Raw genomic sequence first — 12,844 nt, 5'->3', positions numbered from 1 at the left:
AAAAAAGTAAAAATTTTCAGTAGCCCTCCGAGAAGATGCAGCCCCTCCCAGGTAACCAGAGAAAGGCAAATTGTGAAAGCAGGGAGAAGGGGCTACTTTAGGCCTCCAGGACTACAAAGACAAAAAAATGAGTGACAGGACCTGATGTGGTGGGGTGAGATGGGAATGGAAGTAAAGGAGGGGGCTCGTACTCTTGGTGGGAGTGGAAATTGGGGACCCAAGCTTACTGGCGATGCAGCCCTCACGTGACCAGGAGCTGACGTGGGCAAAGGTACTTAAAGCCCTGACCGTCGTTCTCCGTCCTCCTCTGGGTACCAACTCTATTGCGCAGCTCGCTGCCGTGCGTTTAACCCAGGCGAGGAGGAGGAGGAGAAAATTCCCCCAGATTCGGGCAGGTGGGTGTGAGGGTGGGCACAGTCTGGGACCCCTGAATAGGGGTAATCTAGGGATGCGGGAGTCGGAGGCCGCGGGTGCCTCGGTCTCCCCCACTCCTGGCCGGCTTTCCAGACCTGAGGTGCTCAAACGCGGCTCATTTTGGTGGGCGGCGGGGAAAGGGGGAGGGGGAAACGAAAAGACTTTTGATAGACTTTACGAAGAATCCGCTTACTTCCTTTCCAGCCAGTGTTTTTTGGTTTTGTTTATAATATTCAGGCCCGCACCCCACATCCCGTCCTGTTTTGAGAGGAGGAGGGAAGAGAAATAAACGTGGCAGCGCATAGAAGGCCAGCAGGGAGGTTGGGAAAGGGTAACCATGAGGCGGGGGTGGGGCATGCAATTTGGTAACAATCTGGGCGGCACACTCCCACCCTGACTTTCCCCACCACCGCCCCCGCACCCTCCCATCCCCCAGCCGACCCTCTGTGATTTGGGAGTGCTGGGAAATGGGTGTACCAGCTGCTGTTGGAGAGGTGGCGGGTTTGGCGCTGTCTGGGCTTCACGGGAGGTGGGGGGGGGGGGCGGACCCTGAGAGAATCTGGTATTAAACCGCCTTGTTAACTCGCAGACTGCTTTCCAGACACCTCCGGCCCACACAGCCGTTCACCCCCCGTCTTTTCAGTCCTGGAAAAGGAATTCGGGTATGCAGGCGGGAGAAATGGCGGTTGTTGGGGGGATTTGTGGGAAGTGGGAGGTAGAGCACATAGCAGAGAAATCGTGGAAAATCTCGACCCTGAACCCGAAAAGGCAGACGTTGAGGCCCCTCTTCTGCAGGCTAACGCTAGGCCTAGGGGCTGGGGAGCGAAAGATGGGTGATCCTGGGAGGGGAACACTGAATTGTTTGGCAGGAGTCCCCCATACCGCGTCCCATCCAGCTTTTGCTGCACCCTCGCCCCGCTCCCCTCCCGCTTCGTTGCAGGAGAAGGGGTGTGGCGGTGTGTCCCGGAGAAATGGCGGACGGAGGCGGGGCAAAGCGGAAGGAGGGATTGAGTGCCTGGGGAGCCTGCGCAGGAGGATTGAGGTGGGAGGGGTGGGGTGAGAAGAGTTGAATTGAGAGGTAGAATCATTTGACATTCTGATGTGCAAACACGAAAAGGCAGTTACTGAGACCCTTGTCCTGGATGCTGATCCATCCACCAGGCTTTCATTGTCTAACGTCGACAGTCTCTATATTTCTGCACTTCAGTCTGTCCTTAGGATGAAGCTCTAACTGAACTGAAGTAAGGAGAAACAGCCTTGAATCTTTGGAGGGTCAGTGCTGGGGTTGGAATTGTCTGGGGCCCCCTGGTGTGGGTGTGGCAGAGACAAGAGTAGAGTATGGGACCAGAGGCTCCTCCTGCATCTTCTCTCTTTTAATTTCAAAGACACCCTTGCCCCAGGCCCTTTCTTTTTGGTGCAGAGAAAGGGGCGCGGCATCTGCCTTAGTTAATATTTGGGGGAGGAGAGGCTGAAGAGGAAAAGAGGATCCCTGAGGGGGGAAAACCTTTGACCCACAGGGGTCCAAATCAGGAAAAGAACCAGAATTCTTCCACCAAAGGCTCAAAAACGCCCTTTCTGATCTGTCCTCAGGTCTGTCTTCCTTTTGGGCTCTGTGCAACTGCAGCTACAGTGGAAAAAAGCAAACTGCTCTTGATCCCAGAAGGTTGGTATGTGTATGAGCACCATGTAGGGACCTTGGGGGTAGGGGGTGGGGCATCATAGCAGAATCTGAGATCTCTACTGTTTTTCCAGCTCTCTACCAGCTTTACCCATGTCTGTACTGCCTCTCGTCCTTCCATTTAGATGCTGGAAGTTGTAGGCATTGGCAGAGCAGGCTAAGGTTGAAGATGTAGAAAACGTTAAACTAGGTCTGTGAATCAGCAAACACAGGCCTTGACACCTGTGTCTGGGTGCTAGCCCGCCAACGAAGCATTGTGTCCCTAAACTCTTCTCTAAGTAGAACCGGTTAGACACGAAGTGAGCCAGAGCCCTAAGCCTCATTTTTATCCTTTACCCCTAGGCCCTGCCTTAAGCCTCAGCAGAACTTGTAAGCCTAAACTGAAGAGCCTCACCCGGACGAGCAGGCATCCCTTAACCTTAAGCAATCCAGTTCCACGCCCTGGATCAGTGAATAACCCCAGCTGCACCATGAGCCGCGTTCGGGATGCTGGCTGTGTAGCGGCGGGGATAGTGATAGGGGCTGGTGCCTGGTACTGTGTCTACAAATACACCAGGGGGAGAGACCAGACCAAGAAGAGAATGGCCAAGCCCAAAAACCGGGCTGTGGCTGGAACTGGAGCCAGGGCTAGAGCTGGGCTAAGAGCCGGATTCACAATCGACCTTGGGTCAGGATTCAGTCCCCCAACCCCAGTCCGTGCTGAAGCAGAGGACAGGGCCCAGGATGAAGCCTCTGCTCTGGACACAGTTGGAGCTGAGGCAGTGGCCCCAGCTGCATCCAGCGCTGAGGCTCAGAGTGGGGCAGGCAGTCAGGCCCAAGAGGCAGATGGAGCCGGGGTTGGGCCTAAGGCCAAATCAGTAGTTGGGCCTGCAATGGCTTCTGCAATAGCACCACCTCCCGGGGTGACAGAGGCCCTTGGGGCTGCAGAAGCCCCTGCAATGGCAGGGGCTCCCAAAGTGGCAGAAGCTCCCAGAGAAGCGGAGACTTCCAGGGCAGCGGTGCCTCCTGGGACAGTGGTGCCTCCTGGGACAGTGGTGCCTACCGAAGCGGCAGCACCCACTCAGGTGACCGAGGGTCCTGGGGTAGCAGCACCTACCAAGGTAGCTGAAGCTCCCGGGGTGGCATCGCCTACCGAGGCAGCTGAGGCTCCTGTGCCTGCAACGCCTACTGGGGCTGCAGCACCTACTGGGGCTGCAGAGTCTCCTGGAACTTCTGGTTCCCCTAGAACAGCGGTGGTTCCTGGAACATCAGCTGCCAAGAAAGCAACCCCTGGGGCTCACACTGGGGCTATACCTAAAGCCACATCAGCGACTGGAGCGGTACCCAAAGGTGGAGGCAAGGGTGTAACCAGGTCCCGGAATGGGGGCAAGGGCAAGGGCAAGAAAAGCAAGGTTGAAGTAGACGAACTGGGGATGGGCTTCCGTCCTGGAGATGGGGCTGCAGCAGCTGCTGCAGCCTCTGCTAATGGCGGACAGGCTTTCCTGGCAGAGGTCCCTGATTCTGAGGAAGGGGAGTCCGGGTGGACTGACACAGAGTCAGATTCAGACTCTGAGCCCGAGACCCAGCGCAGAGGGAGGGGAAGAAGACCCGTTGCCATGCAGAAGCGCCCCTTTCCTTATGAAATTGATGAGATTCTGGGTGTCCGCGATCTCAGGAAGGTCCTTGCCTTGCTTCAGAAATCTGATGATCCTTTCATCCAACAGGTAGCTTTGCTCACTCTGAGCAACAATGCCAATTATTCATGCAATCAAGAGACAATCCGCAAATTGGGAGGCCTCCCAATTATTGCAAACATGATCAACAAAACTGATCCACACATTAAGGAAAAAGCCTTAATGGCCATGAATAACCTGAGTGAGAATTATGAAAATCAGGGCCGGCTTCAGGTGTACATGAATAAAGTGATGGATGATATCATGGCCTCTAACCTGAACTCAGCAGTTCAAGTAGTTGGACTAAAATTTCTAACAAACATGACTATTACTAATGACTACCAACACCTGCTTGTCAATTCCATTGCAAACTTTTTCCGTTTGCTATCTCAGGGAGGTGGAAAAATCAAGGTTGAGATTTTGAAAATCCTTTCGAATTTTGCTGAAAATCCAGATATGTTGAAGAAACTTCTCAGTACCCAAGTGCCAGCATCATTTAGTTCCCTCTATAATTCTTACGTGGAATCAGAAATCCTTATTAATGCCCTTACTCTATTTGAGATTATCTATGACAATCTCAGAGCAGAAGTGTTTAACTATAGAGAATTCAATAAAGGTTCCCTTTTTTACTTATGCACTACATCTGGAGTGTGTGTTAAGAAAATTAGAGCCTTAGCAAATCACCATGACCTCTTAGTGAAAGTGAAAGTTATAAAACTAGTGAACAAATTCTGATTGGTTATGTACCGTCAAAAGACTTGAAGAAATTTCATGATTTTGCAGTGTGGAAGCGTTGAAAATTGAAAGTTACTGCTTTTCCACTTGCTCATATAGTAAAGGGATCCTTTCAGCTGCCAGTGTTGAATAATGTATCATCCAGAGTGATGTTATCTGTGACAGTCACCAGCTTTAAGCTGAACCATTTTATGAATACCAAATAAATAGACCTCTTGTACTGAAAACATATTTGTGAGTTTAATCGTGCTTCTTGGATAGAAATATTTTTACTGGTTCTTCTGAATTGACAGTAAACCTGTCCGTTATGAATGGCCTACTGTTCTATTATTTGTTTTGACTTGAATTTATCCACCAAAGACTTCATTTGTGTATCATCAATAAAGTTGTATGTTTCAACTGACAAAAAGTCGTTATAATGCTTGAATTTAAAACCCAGATGGAGAGATAAGGTACATAAATACAAAAGTATATATACAAAGATCTATGAAAAATAATAATAATAAATAAATACAAAAGGATTACTAACAGTACCTGGGCATATGCTCTCTGTCAAATATACACTATCTGTTTAAATGAAGCAGAGGTTGCTGAGAAAGCTTCAAGGAGGAAGGGCGCATTTAAGCTGAACCCTGAAGGACAACATAGAAGGGCATTCCAGGAGGGGGAAATGCTTTGGAGAAAGGCATGCAAGTGAGAAATCTGTGCCTGTGATAGGAAGGTAGCCAATTTGCTTGGAATGGAAGCCATGGGAAGAGGAATGATGAGAGATAAATGTGAAAATTCAGAGTGAGGAAAGTTTGAGGAAGATCCTGAACACCAAGCCAAAATATTGAAATAATATCTTGTCATATTATGCAAATCGCTGAACATTTTTGACTAAAGGAAAAATAATCTGGTGGCAATATTAAAGATGGATTGGAGCTATGTTGGAGACTGGACATTTGTTAGAAAGCTATAATAAGCCAAGCAAGAGATGATGAGGGGTGAAGTGGGGTGGTAACTAAGGGAACTGTTAGTGTATGATGATAATAAGAGACAAAACAAAACAAGAAGGACGAAGATCTGCTGCCTGACGTTTGTCTGTGGATCAACAAAGCTGGAGAATTGTATAACCTCATGCAGGTCCTGACAGGGAAGAGCCCTATTTGGGGGGCAAATGTGGAGACGGCACAATGACAAAGTGAGTCACCATTTGGGATGAGAAAAAAGCAGTGTGGCAGAAAGAATGACTCTTGGCACAGAGCAGTGGTTGGCTTCCTAGGGTTAGAGGTTTAGGTCTGCCATCTTTTAGAAGAGGGACAGTGGTGAGGCCTTGATGGGAGTCCCCATCCCCACTCCCAAGTTCACTTATGAACAGGTATGCTTTCCTCCCTGGCCCACTGAAGCAATTAGAAAGTGGGAGGGTCCGAGAGATTTTTCCAAACCCAGCCTGCTTTCCTGACACCCTTTATGGTTAACAACAGTATATTGTATACTTAAAATTTTCAGAAAGAGTAGATGTTAAGTGTTCTAACCACAAGAGATAACTATATGGGGCAAATGCATATGTTAATTAGCTTGTTTTAGCCATTCCACAATGTATACATATATCAAAATATCATGTTTACCCCTAAATATATACAATTCTTGTTTGTCTATTAAAAATACATTTTTTAAAAACTGATATACTTCTATATTGGCATGAAAAGACATTAACTACATGTAAGGGCCTGTCGCATCAGTCAAAAAGTCCACACAATTAAAACTGGGTGAAAATTCTTTCATATGTTTATTATATACATCCCTGTGTATTTTTTTCATAAAATTGGAATCATATTGTATGATAGTGGTTCTCAATGTGTAGTCCATGGACTACTGCAGGTCCCTGAAACAGTAAGGTCAAAACTATTTTCAAAACAATAGTAACATGTTATTTGCTGTTTTCACCGAGTTGACATTTGCACTGATGGTGCAAAAGCATTGGTGGGTAAAACTGCTGGTGCCTTAGCATGGATTAAGGCAGTGTCCCCATACTATACTAGTAGTGATTGCATTCTTTAGAACCACACGCTCTAATTTTTTTAAATCCAAATTTATTTAAAAATGTATTTAATATAGTCCTTATTTATAAAAATTATATATGATAAAATCTCAATGATTGAGTGCAAGTCTTTTTAATATTCCGTGTAATGAAATAGGAAGTACGCACAAAGCATTTCTGCCACATAGCTTAGGACAATGGTTGTCTCTAAGGTAAATATTTGCATAATCATTTTAGTTGTGCACTGAATTAGCTGCTTTTTTCATGGAACATTAGTTTTACTTGAAGAATGACTGGCAGACAAACTATGGTTTTTCAGACTTCGGTATTTAGCAGAGATTTTCTTGAAAATGAATGAAGTGAGACTTAAAGAAAAACAACTGACAGGATTTGTCACCAGCAATAAAATTTGAACTTTTATGCAAAATTAGAAATTTGTAAAACTTGCATCCACAAATTCAAGCTTGACAGCTTCTCTTGAAGACTTTTCTGAAGAGATCAGTGGTGATAATAATGGAGGTGATGGCCTTTTTTCTTTTTCTCCTAGGAGAAAACTGATAGAAGACCCTAGGGCCTAATGTTGTTCTTACTCAGTTTTACTGTAATCATTGTAACCCATATGACATCGAATCTATGGCTATTTAATAAATAATACAATTGCTGTGGTAACAACATGACCCTGAGTGAGGTTAGACCCAAGAATTTTTGAACCATTACTAAGGAGAACCTGAAAATATGTCAGTCCTGGAAAAGTATTTCTGGGGTAAGATAGAGGTAGTATTTGAGTTCGTATATGGAAGATGGATGCATCAGAACCTCCTGGCTTGATCCTCACTATTCAGGTAGTCTAACCAGCTTTATCTGCTCTGATTAACAGTGGAAACTTCCATAATCTTCAGGTGAAACCTATTCCCATACGGAGATGTGTGGTCTGGCCTAACGAATAAGCTACAAATCACACAATAGGGAAATGCTTTATTTCCTAAGGTCTGAATTTTTGTGCCTTAAATCATATCACATGTGAAAGTACGAGCGTAGTTCAGGTGTGGCTAAATCCTAAAAGAGTAGCTCTTTGAAAGATTTAACTTCGTAAAATAATAACAATAGGTACCAGGAATTGAGCATCAGCTATATAGTATTCTATTATTCCTGAAATGTGACTGTTGAAACATTCCTTAGGTATTCTGTACTATAGTATTTACCTTTTATATTGTGTGTCCAGGGCCTATATGAAGGGGTACAGTTCTCACAACTGTTTGCACTGAATAGTCCTGCTTTCCTTGCTTTAATTTGTTAGTCTAGGTAAACAGTCAGGTCAAGAAACATTCATGTTCTCTTTTTAAGAATGTGGCCCAATAAATGCAAGGACTGAGGATACAAGGCTGTCATTTTAGTGGCAGAGCACAATGATAAATTGATACAAACTCCTACTCTTGGAGTTCCTGGAGCTGCATTTGTTTCCACCCTTTATCAGGCCAGGTTATTGAATTTTTCCCTTGTAAGATCTATCACAATATATTTCCTTAAATTATCTTTTTGTGCTTAAGGAAAAGGCCTCATACTAAGAGTAAGACGAGAGATGGGGCAGTAAGCAATAGAGTCTCAAGAAATCATGGGATATTTGGGTTGAGGTGGGCAAAATGCAAATGAGACTTCCTTCCCAATCTGGGGTTGAAAACAGTCTACAATTAATTGAGAGCTTTCCCTGTGACAAAAGTTCTATGTGACAAGGTAATTGCTCCTATAGAACAATTTCACGGGGAAGAGGAATTGAGTGGGATCAGGTATTTGTATCTAGGGACACTGAACAACTTCCAGTGAAAACAATGAGTAGGCTTGAATATGGAATTTAATGTGAAAGATAAAACAACAAGGAATCCTACTGCAAGAATCCTTTCCAGTTAAGACTGTCAGAGACCTCTTGAAGACTAAGTTTAGGAATTGACCTTTTCTATTACTTAACTGTAATATTAGTTGAATTCACCAACTTACCAGGTTTCCTTAGTGAAACTGGAAACACTGGTAACCAGGATAGGTAATCTGGCAAATACTGAGCCTCTCTGGGATTTTTGAAAATAGTTCCCACTATGCTTCGCTTATATATAAAAAAAAACAACAATTTGTCTCATATGCCCCCACTGAAATTTGTATTTTAAAATACAAGGTTGATATTTTAAAATATGAGGTTGATAATTCAATATTAAAACCAGAGAATTAGATTTTGAGTGTGCCTGACTAGGGGACATAGTTTAGATCAGTCCACATTAATTGCAGTTAGAGTTCTCACCTATTGTTAATATATGGATAATATGTTGATTAGCTCTAGACTTAAGTTAGATATGAATGGTAAAATTTCAAGAACAACCACTAAAATTATAGAAATAGAGTGTATAATATCTAGAGCAATAAAGGAAAAAATGCACTTTGAGAAAATATTTTTAATCCAAAAGGAGGTGAGAAATGAGAAAAGTGAAGCCTCAAAAAAGGAAGACAAATAGAAAGCACATAGTTCAAATGTATTAGTAATCACAATAAGTGAAAACGGCTAAATTTACTTGTTAAATATATATAACTGGATTTTGAAAACCATCTACATGCTAAATAATAAGCATGCAGAAATTTTGAAAGCAAAAAGATAGGGAAAGTTATACCATGTAAGCATTAACCAAAAGGAGGCTGGCATAGCCAAATAAATATGAGACTAAATAGATTTTAAAGGAAAAACATTGTTAAAGAATGGGCGAATGATTAAACACACTGTGTTACATCCATAACATGGAATACCATTTGGAAATAAAAATGAATGAACTATTGATACATACAACAATCTAGATTAATCTCAAGGGCATTATACTGAGTAAGAAAACAAATCTCAAAAAGTCACATACTATATGATTCCATTTTTATAACATTCTTCTTTTAGCTTTGCTTTGTTATTGATACATAATAATTGTAGTATTGGTGGGGTACGTATGATGCTTTGATATGTGCCTACAAGGTGTAATGATCAAGTCAGAATATTCAGGATATCCACCACCTTAACCATTTGTCATTTCTTTGTGTTGGGACCATTTCAAATCTTCTAGCTATTTTGAATTATTGTTAACTATAGTCACCCTGCTGTGCTGTCGAACTCAATAACTTATTTCTTCTATCTAACTGTATGTTTGTACTCATTAACCAACCTCTCTTCATCCCCTGCTACCCGCCTCGCCCCATTCCCAGCCTCAGGTAACTATCATTCTACTCTCTACCTCCATTAGATGAACTTTTTTTGACTCCCTCATGTGAGTGAGAACATGCAATTGCCTTTTTGTGCCTGGCTTATTTCACTTAACATAATGACCTCCAGTTCTATCCATGTTGCTGCAAATGACAGGATTTCATACTTTTTATGGCTGAATAGTATTACACTTTGTATATGTAACATATTTTCTTTATCCATTCATCCATTGATGGACACTTAGATTGCTTCTAAATCTTGGTTATTGTGCATAGTGCTGCAATAAACATGGGGGTGCAAGTATCCCATTGATATACTGATTTTCTTTTCTTTGGATAACTATCCAGTGGTGGGATTGCTAGATTGGATGATAGTTCCAGTTTTGTTGTTTTTGACAACCCCCTGTACTCTTTTCTGTAATGGATGTACAAATTTATATTCCCACTAACAGTGTATAAGTGTCCCCTTTTCTCCACATCCTCGCCAGCATGTTATTTTTTGTCTTTTTGATAGTAGCCATTCTAAATGGAGTGAGTTGATATCTCATTCTGGTTTAGATTTGCATTTATTTGATAATTACTGATGTAGAGCATTTTTTCATACACCTGTTGGCCATTTGTATGTCTTCTTTAGGGAAATGTCTGTTGAGATCGTTTTCCCACTTTAATGGAATTATTTGGGGTTTTGCTCTTGAGTTGAGTTCCTTGTATAACAGTCTTAAAATGAAAAAATTATAGAAATAGAAAACAGATTCATGGTTGCCAGGTGTTAGGGGTGGTGGGGTGGATAGTGTGTATCACTAGAAAGGGGTAGCACAAAGGATATCTTTGTGGGGATAGAATAGTTCTGTATCTTGATTGCGGTGGTGTAATACAATGGTATAGAACTATATGACGCATTTTCTATCAGTATCAAGTTCCTCATTTTAATATTGTACTACAGTCATATAAGATGTAGCCATTGGGGGAAACTGTGAAGAAAGGTACAGAAGACCTCTCTGTATTATCCTTGCAATTACAGGTAAATATATCATTATTTCACAATAAAGGTTTTTAAATGATGATAAAAAGTTAAATTTGCCAAAAAATTATAAATTTGTGAGTATTTAATAAAATAACCCCAAAATATATAAAGAGGCTGGGCACAGTGGCTCAGCCTGTAATCTCAGCACTTTGGGAGGCCGAGGCGGGTGGATCGCTTCAGGTCACAGGAATTCAAGAACAGGCTGGCCAGCATGATGAAACCCCGCCTCTACTAAAAATACAAAAAATTAGCCAGGCGTGGTGATGCATGCCTGTAATCTCAGCTACTCAGGAGGCTAAGGCAAAAGAATCGCTTGAACCAGTGAGGCGGAGGTAGCAGTCAGCCGAGATGGCGCCATTGCACTCTAGCCTGGGTGACAGAGCGAGATTCCATCTCAAAACATATATATGTATATATAAAGAAAAATGTTATGGAACTATAAAAAGAAATGAACAAATCAACAATCGCACGAAAGCATACAACATCTCTAAAGTATTTAAAGAATAAGGAGAACAAAAAGTATTCTATTAATATATCTTGATAGTAAAGATATAGAATATTGAGCAATGTGGTCAACAATCTGATTTAATGGACGTACACAAAATCCTGCACCAAATAATAGGAGAATACACTTTCTTCTCAAGCATAGAGGGACTGTTTATAATAATGATCATGAATTTGGCCATAAAACATATCTCAACAAATTTCCAAGAATCAGTGTCATAATAATCACTTTATTTGACCAAAATGCAATTAGAATAGAAATACATAACAAGGTAATATGTTTTAAAAACCATGTATTTGAAATTTTTTTTATTATACTTTAAGTTTTAGGATACATGTGCACAATGTGCAGGTTTGTTACATATGTATACATGTGCCATGTTGGTGTGTTGCACCCATTAACTCGTCATTTACATTAGGTATATCTCCTAATGCTATGCCTCCCGACTCCTCCAACCCCACAACAGGCCCCAGTGTGTGATGTTCCCCTTCCTGTGTCCAAGTGTTCTCATTGTTCAATTCCCACCTATGAGTGAGAACATGCGGTGTTTGGTTTTTTGTTCTTGCGATAGTTTGCTGAGAATGATGGTTTCCAGCTTCATCCATGTCCCTACAAAGTACATGAACTCATCATTTTTTATGGCTGCATAGTATTCCATGGTGTATATGTGCCACATTTTCTTAATCCAGTCTATCATTGTTGGACATTTGGGTTGGTTCCAAGTCTTTGCTATTGTGAATAGTGCCTCAATAAACATATATGTGCATGTGTCTTTATAGCAGCATGATTTATAATCCTTTGGGTATATACCCAGTAATGGGATTGCTGGGTCAAATGGTATTTCTAGTTCTAGATCCCTGAGGAATCACCACACTGACTTCCACAATGGTTGAACTAGTTTACAGTCCCACCAACAGTGTAAAAGTGTTCCTATTTCTCCACATCCTCTCCAGCACCTGTTGTTTCCTGACTTTTTAATGATCACCATTCTAACTGGTGTGAGATGGTATCTCATTGTGGTTTTGATTTGCATTTCTCTGATGACCAGTGATGATGAGCATTTTTTCATGTGTCTGTTGGCTGCATAAATGTCTTCTTTTGAGAAGTGTCTGTTCATATCCTTCACCCACTTGTTGATGGGGTTGTTTGTTTTTTTCTTGTAAATTTCTTTGAGTTCTTTGTAGATTCTGGATATTAGCCCTTTGTCAGATGAGTAGATTGCAAAATTTTCTCCCATTCTGTAGGTTGCCTGCTCACTCTTATAGTAGTTTCTTTTGCTGTGCAGAAGCTCTTCAGTTTAATTAGATCCCATTTGTCAATTTTGTCTTTTGTTGCCATTGCTTTTGGTGTTTTAGACATGAAGTCCTTGCCCATGCCTACGTCCTAAATTGTATTGCCTGGGTTTTCTTCTAGGGTTTTTATGGTTTTAGGTCTAACATTTAAGTCTTTAATCCATCTTGAATTAATTTTTGTATAAGGTGTAAGGAAGGGATCCAGTTTCAGCTTTCTACATATGGCTAGCCAGTTTTCCCAGCACCATTTATTAAATAGGGAATCCTTTCCCCATTTCTTGTTTTTGTCAAGTTTGTCA

The 12,844-nt window shown here is 42.1% G+C and overlaps 1 protein-coding gene across 42 annotated transcripts; it reads left to right on the top strand.

Annotated features, from left to right (window-relative positions):
* The first annotated feature begins 256 nt into the window (after nt 1-256).
* ARMCX2 (armadillo repeat containing X-linked 2) lies at nt 257-4,888 on the top strand. Of its 42 annotated transcripts, none has more exons than XM_063702895.1 (7): nt 257-395; nt 652-734; nt 1,016-1,076; nt 1,355-1,456; nt 1,576-1,655; nt 2,005-2,077; nt 2,435-4,888. In XM_063702895.1, the coding sequence occupies exon 7, from the start codon at nt 2,563-2,565 to the stop codon at nt 4,477-4,479; it is 1,917 nt and encodes a 638-aa protein (XP_063558965.1). In that variant the 5' UTR covers nt 257-395; nt 652-734; nt 1,016-1,076; nt 1,355-1,456; nt 1,576-1,655; nt 2,005-2,077; nt 2,435-2,562; the 3' UTR covers nt 4,480-4,888. The 42 variants fall into 42 exon arrangements, with proteins under 42 accessions (XP_063558965.1, XP_063558948.1, XP_063558952.1 ...); XM_063702878.1 differs by having other exon boundaries at nt 1,576-1,686; XM_063702882.1 differs by having other exon boundaries at nt 1,004-1,076.
* Nucleotides 4,889-12,844: the final 7,956 nt, after the last annotated feature.

The sequence above is a fragment of the Gorilla gorilla genome, chromosome X (assembly GCF_029281585.2).
Source record: "Gorilla gorilla gorilla isolate KB3781 chromosome X, NHGRI_mGorGor1-v2.1_pri, whole genome shotgun sequence".
Taxonomy (NCBI): Eukaryota; Metazoa; Chordata; class Mammalia; order Primates; family Hominidae; genus Gorilla; species Gorilla gorilla.
The sequence above is the reverse complement of the archived record's forward strand: the minus strand, read 5'-3'. Positions and strand labels throughout refer to the sequence as shown.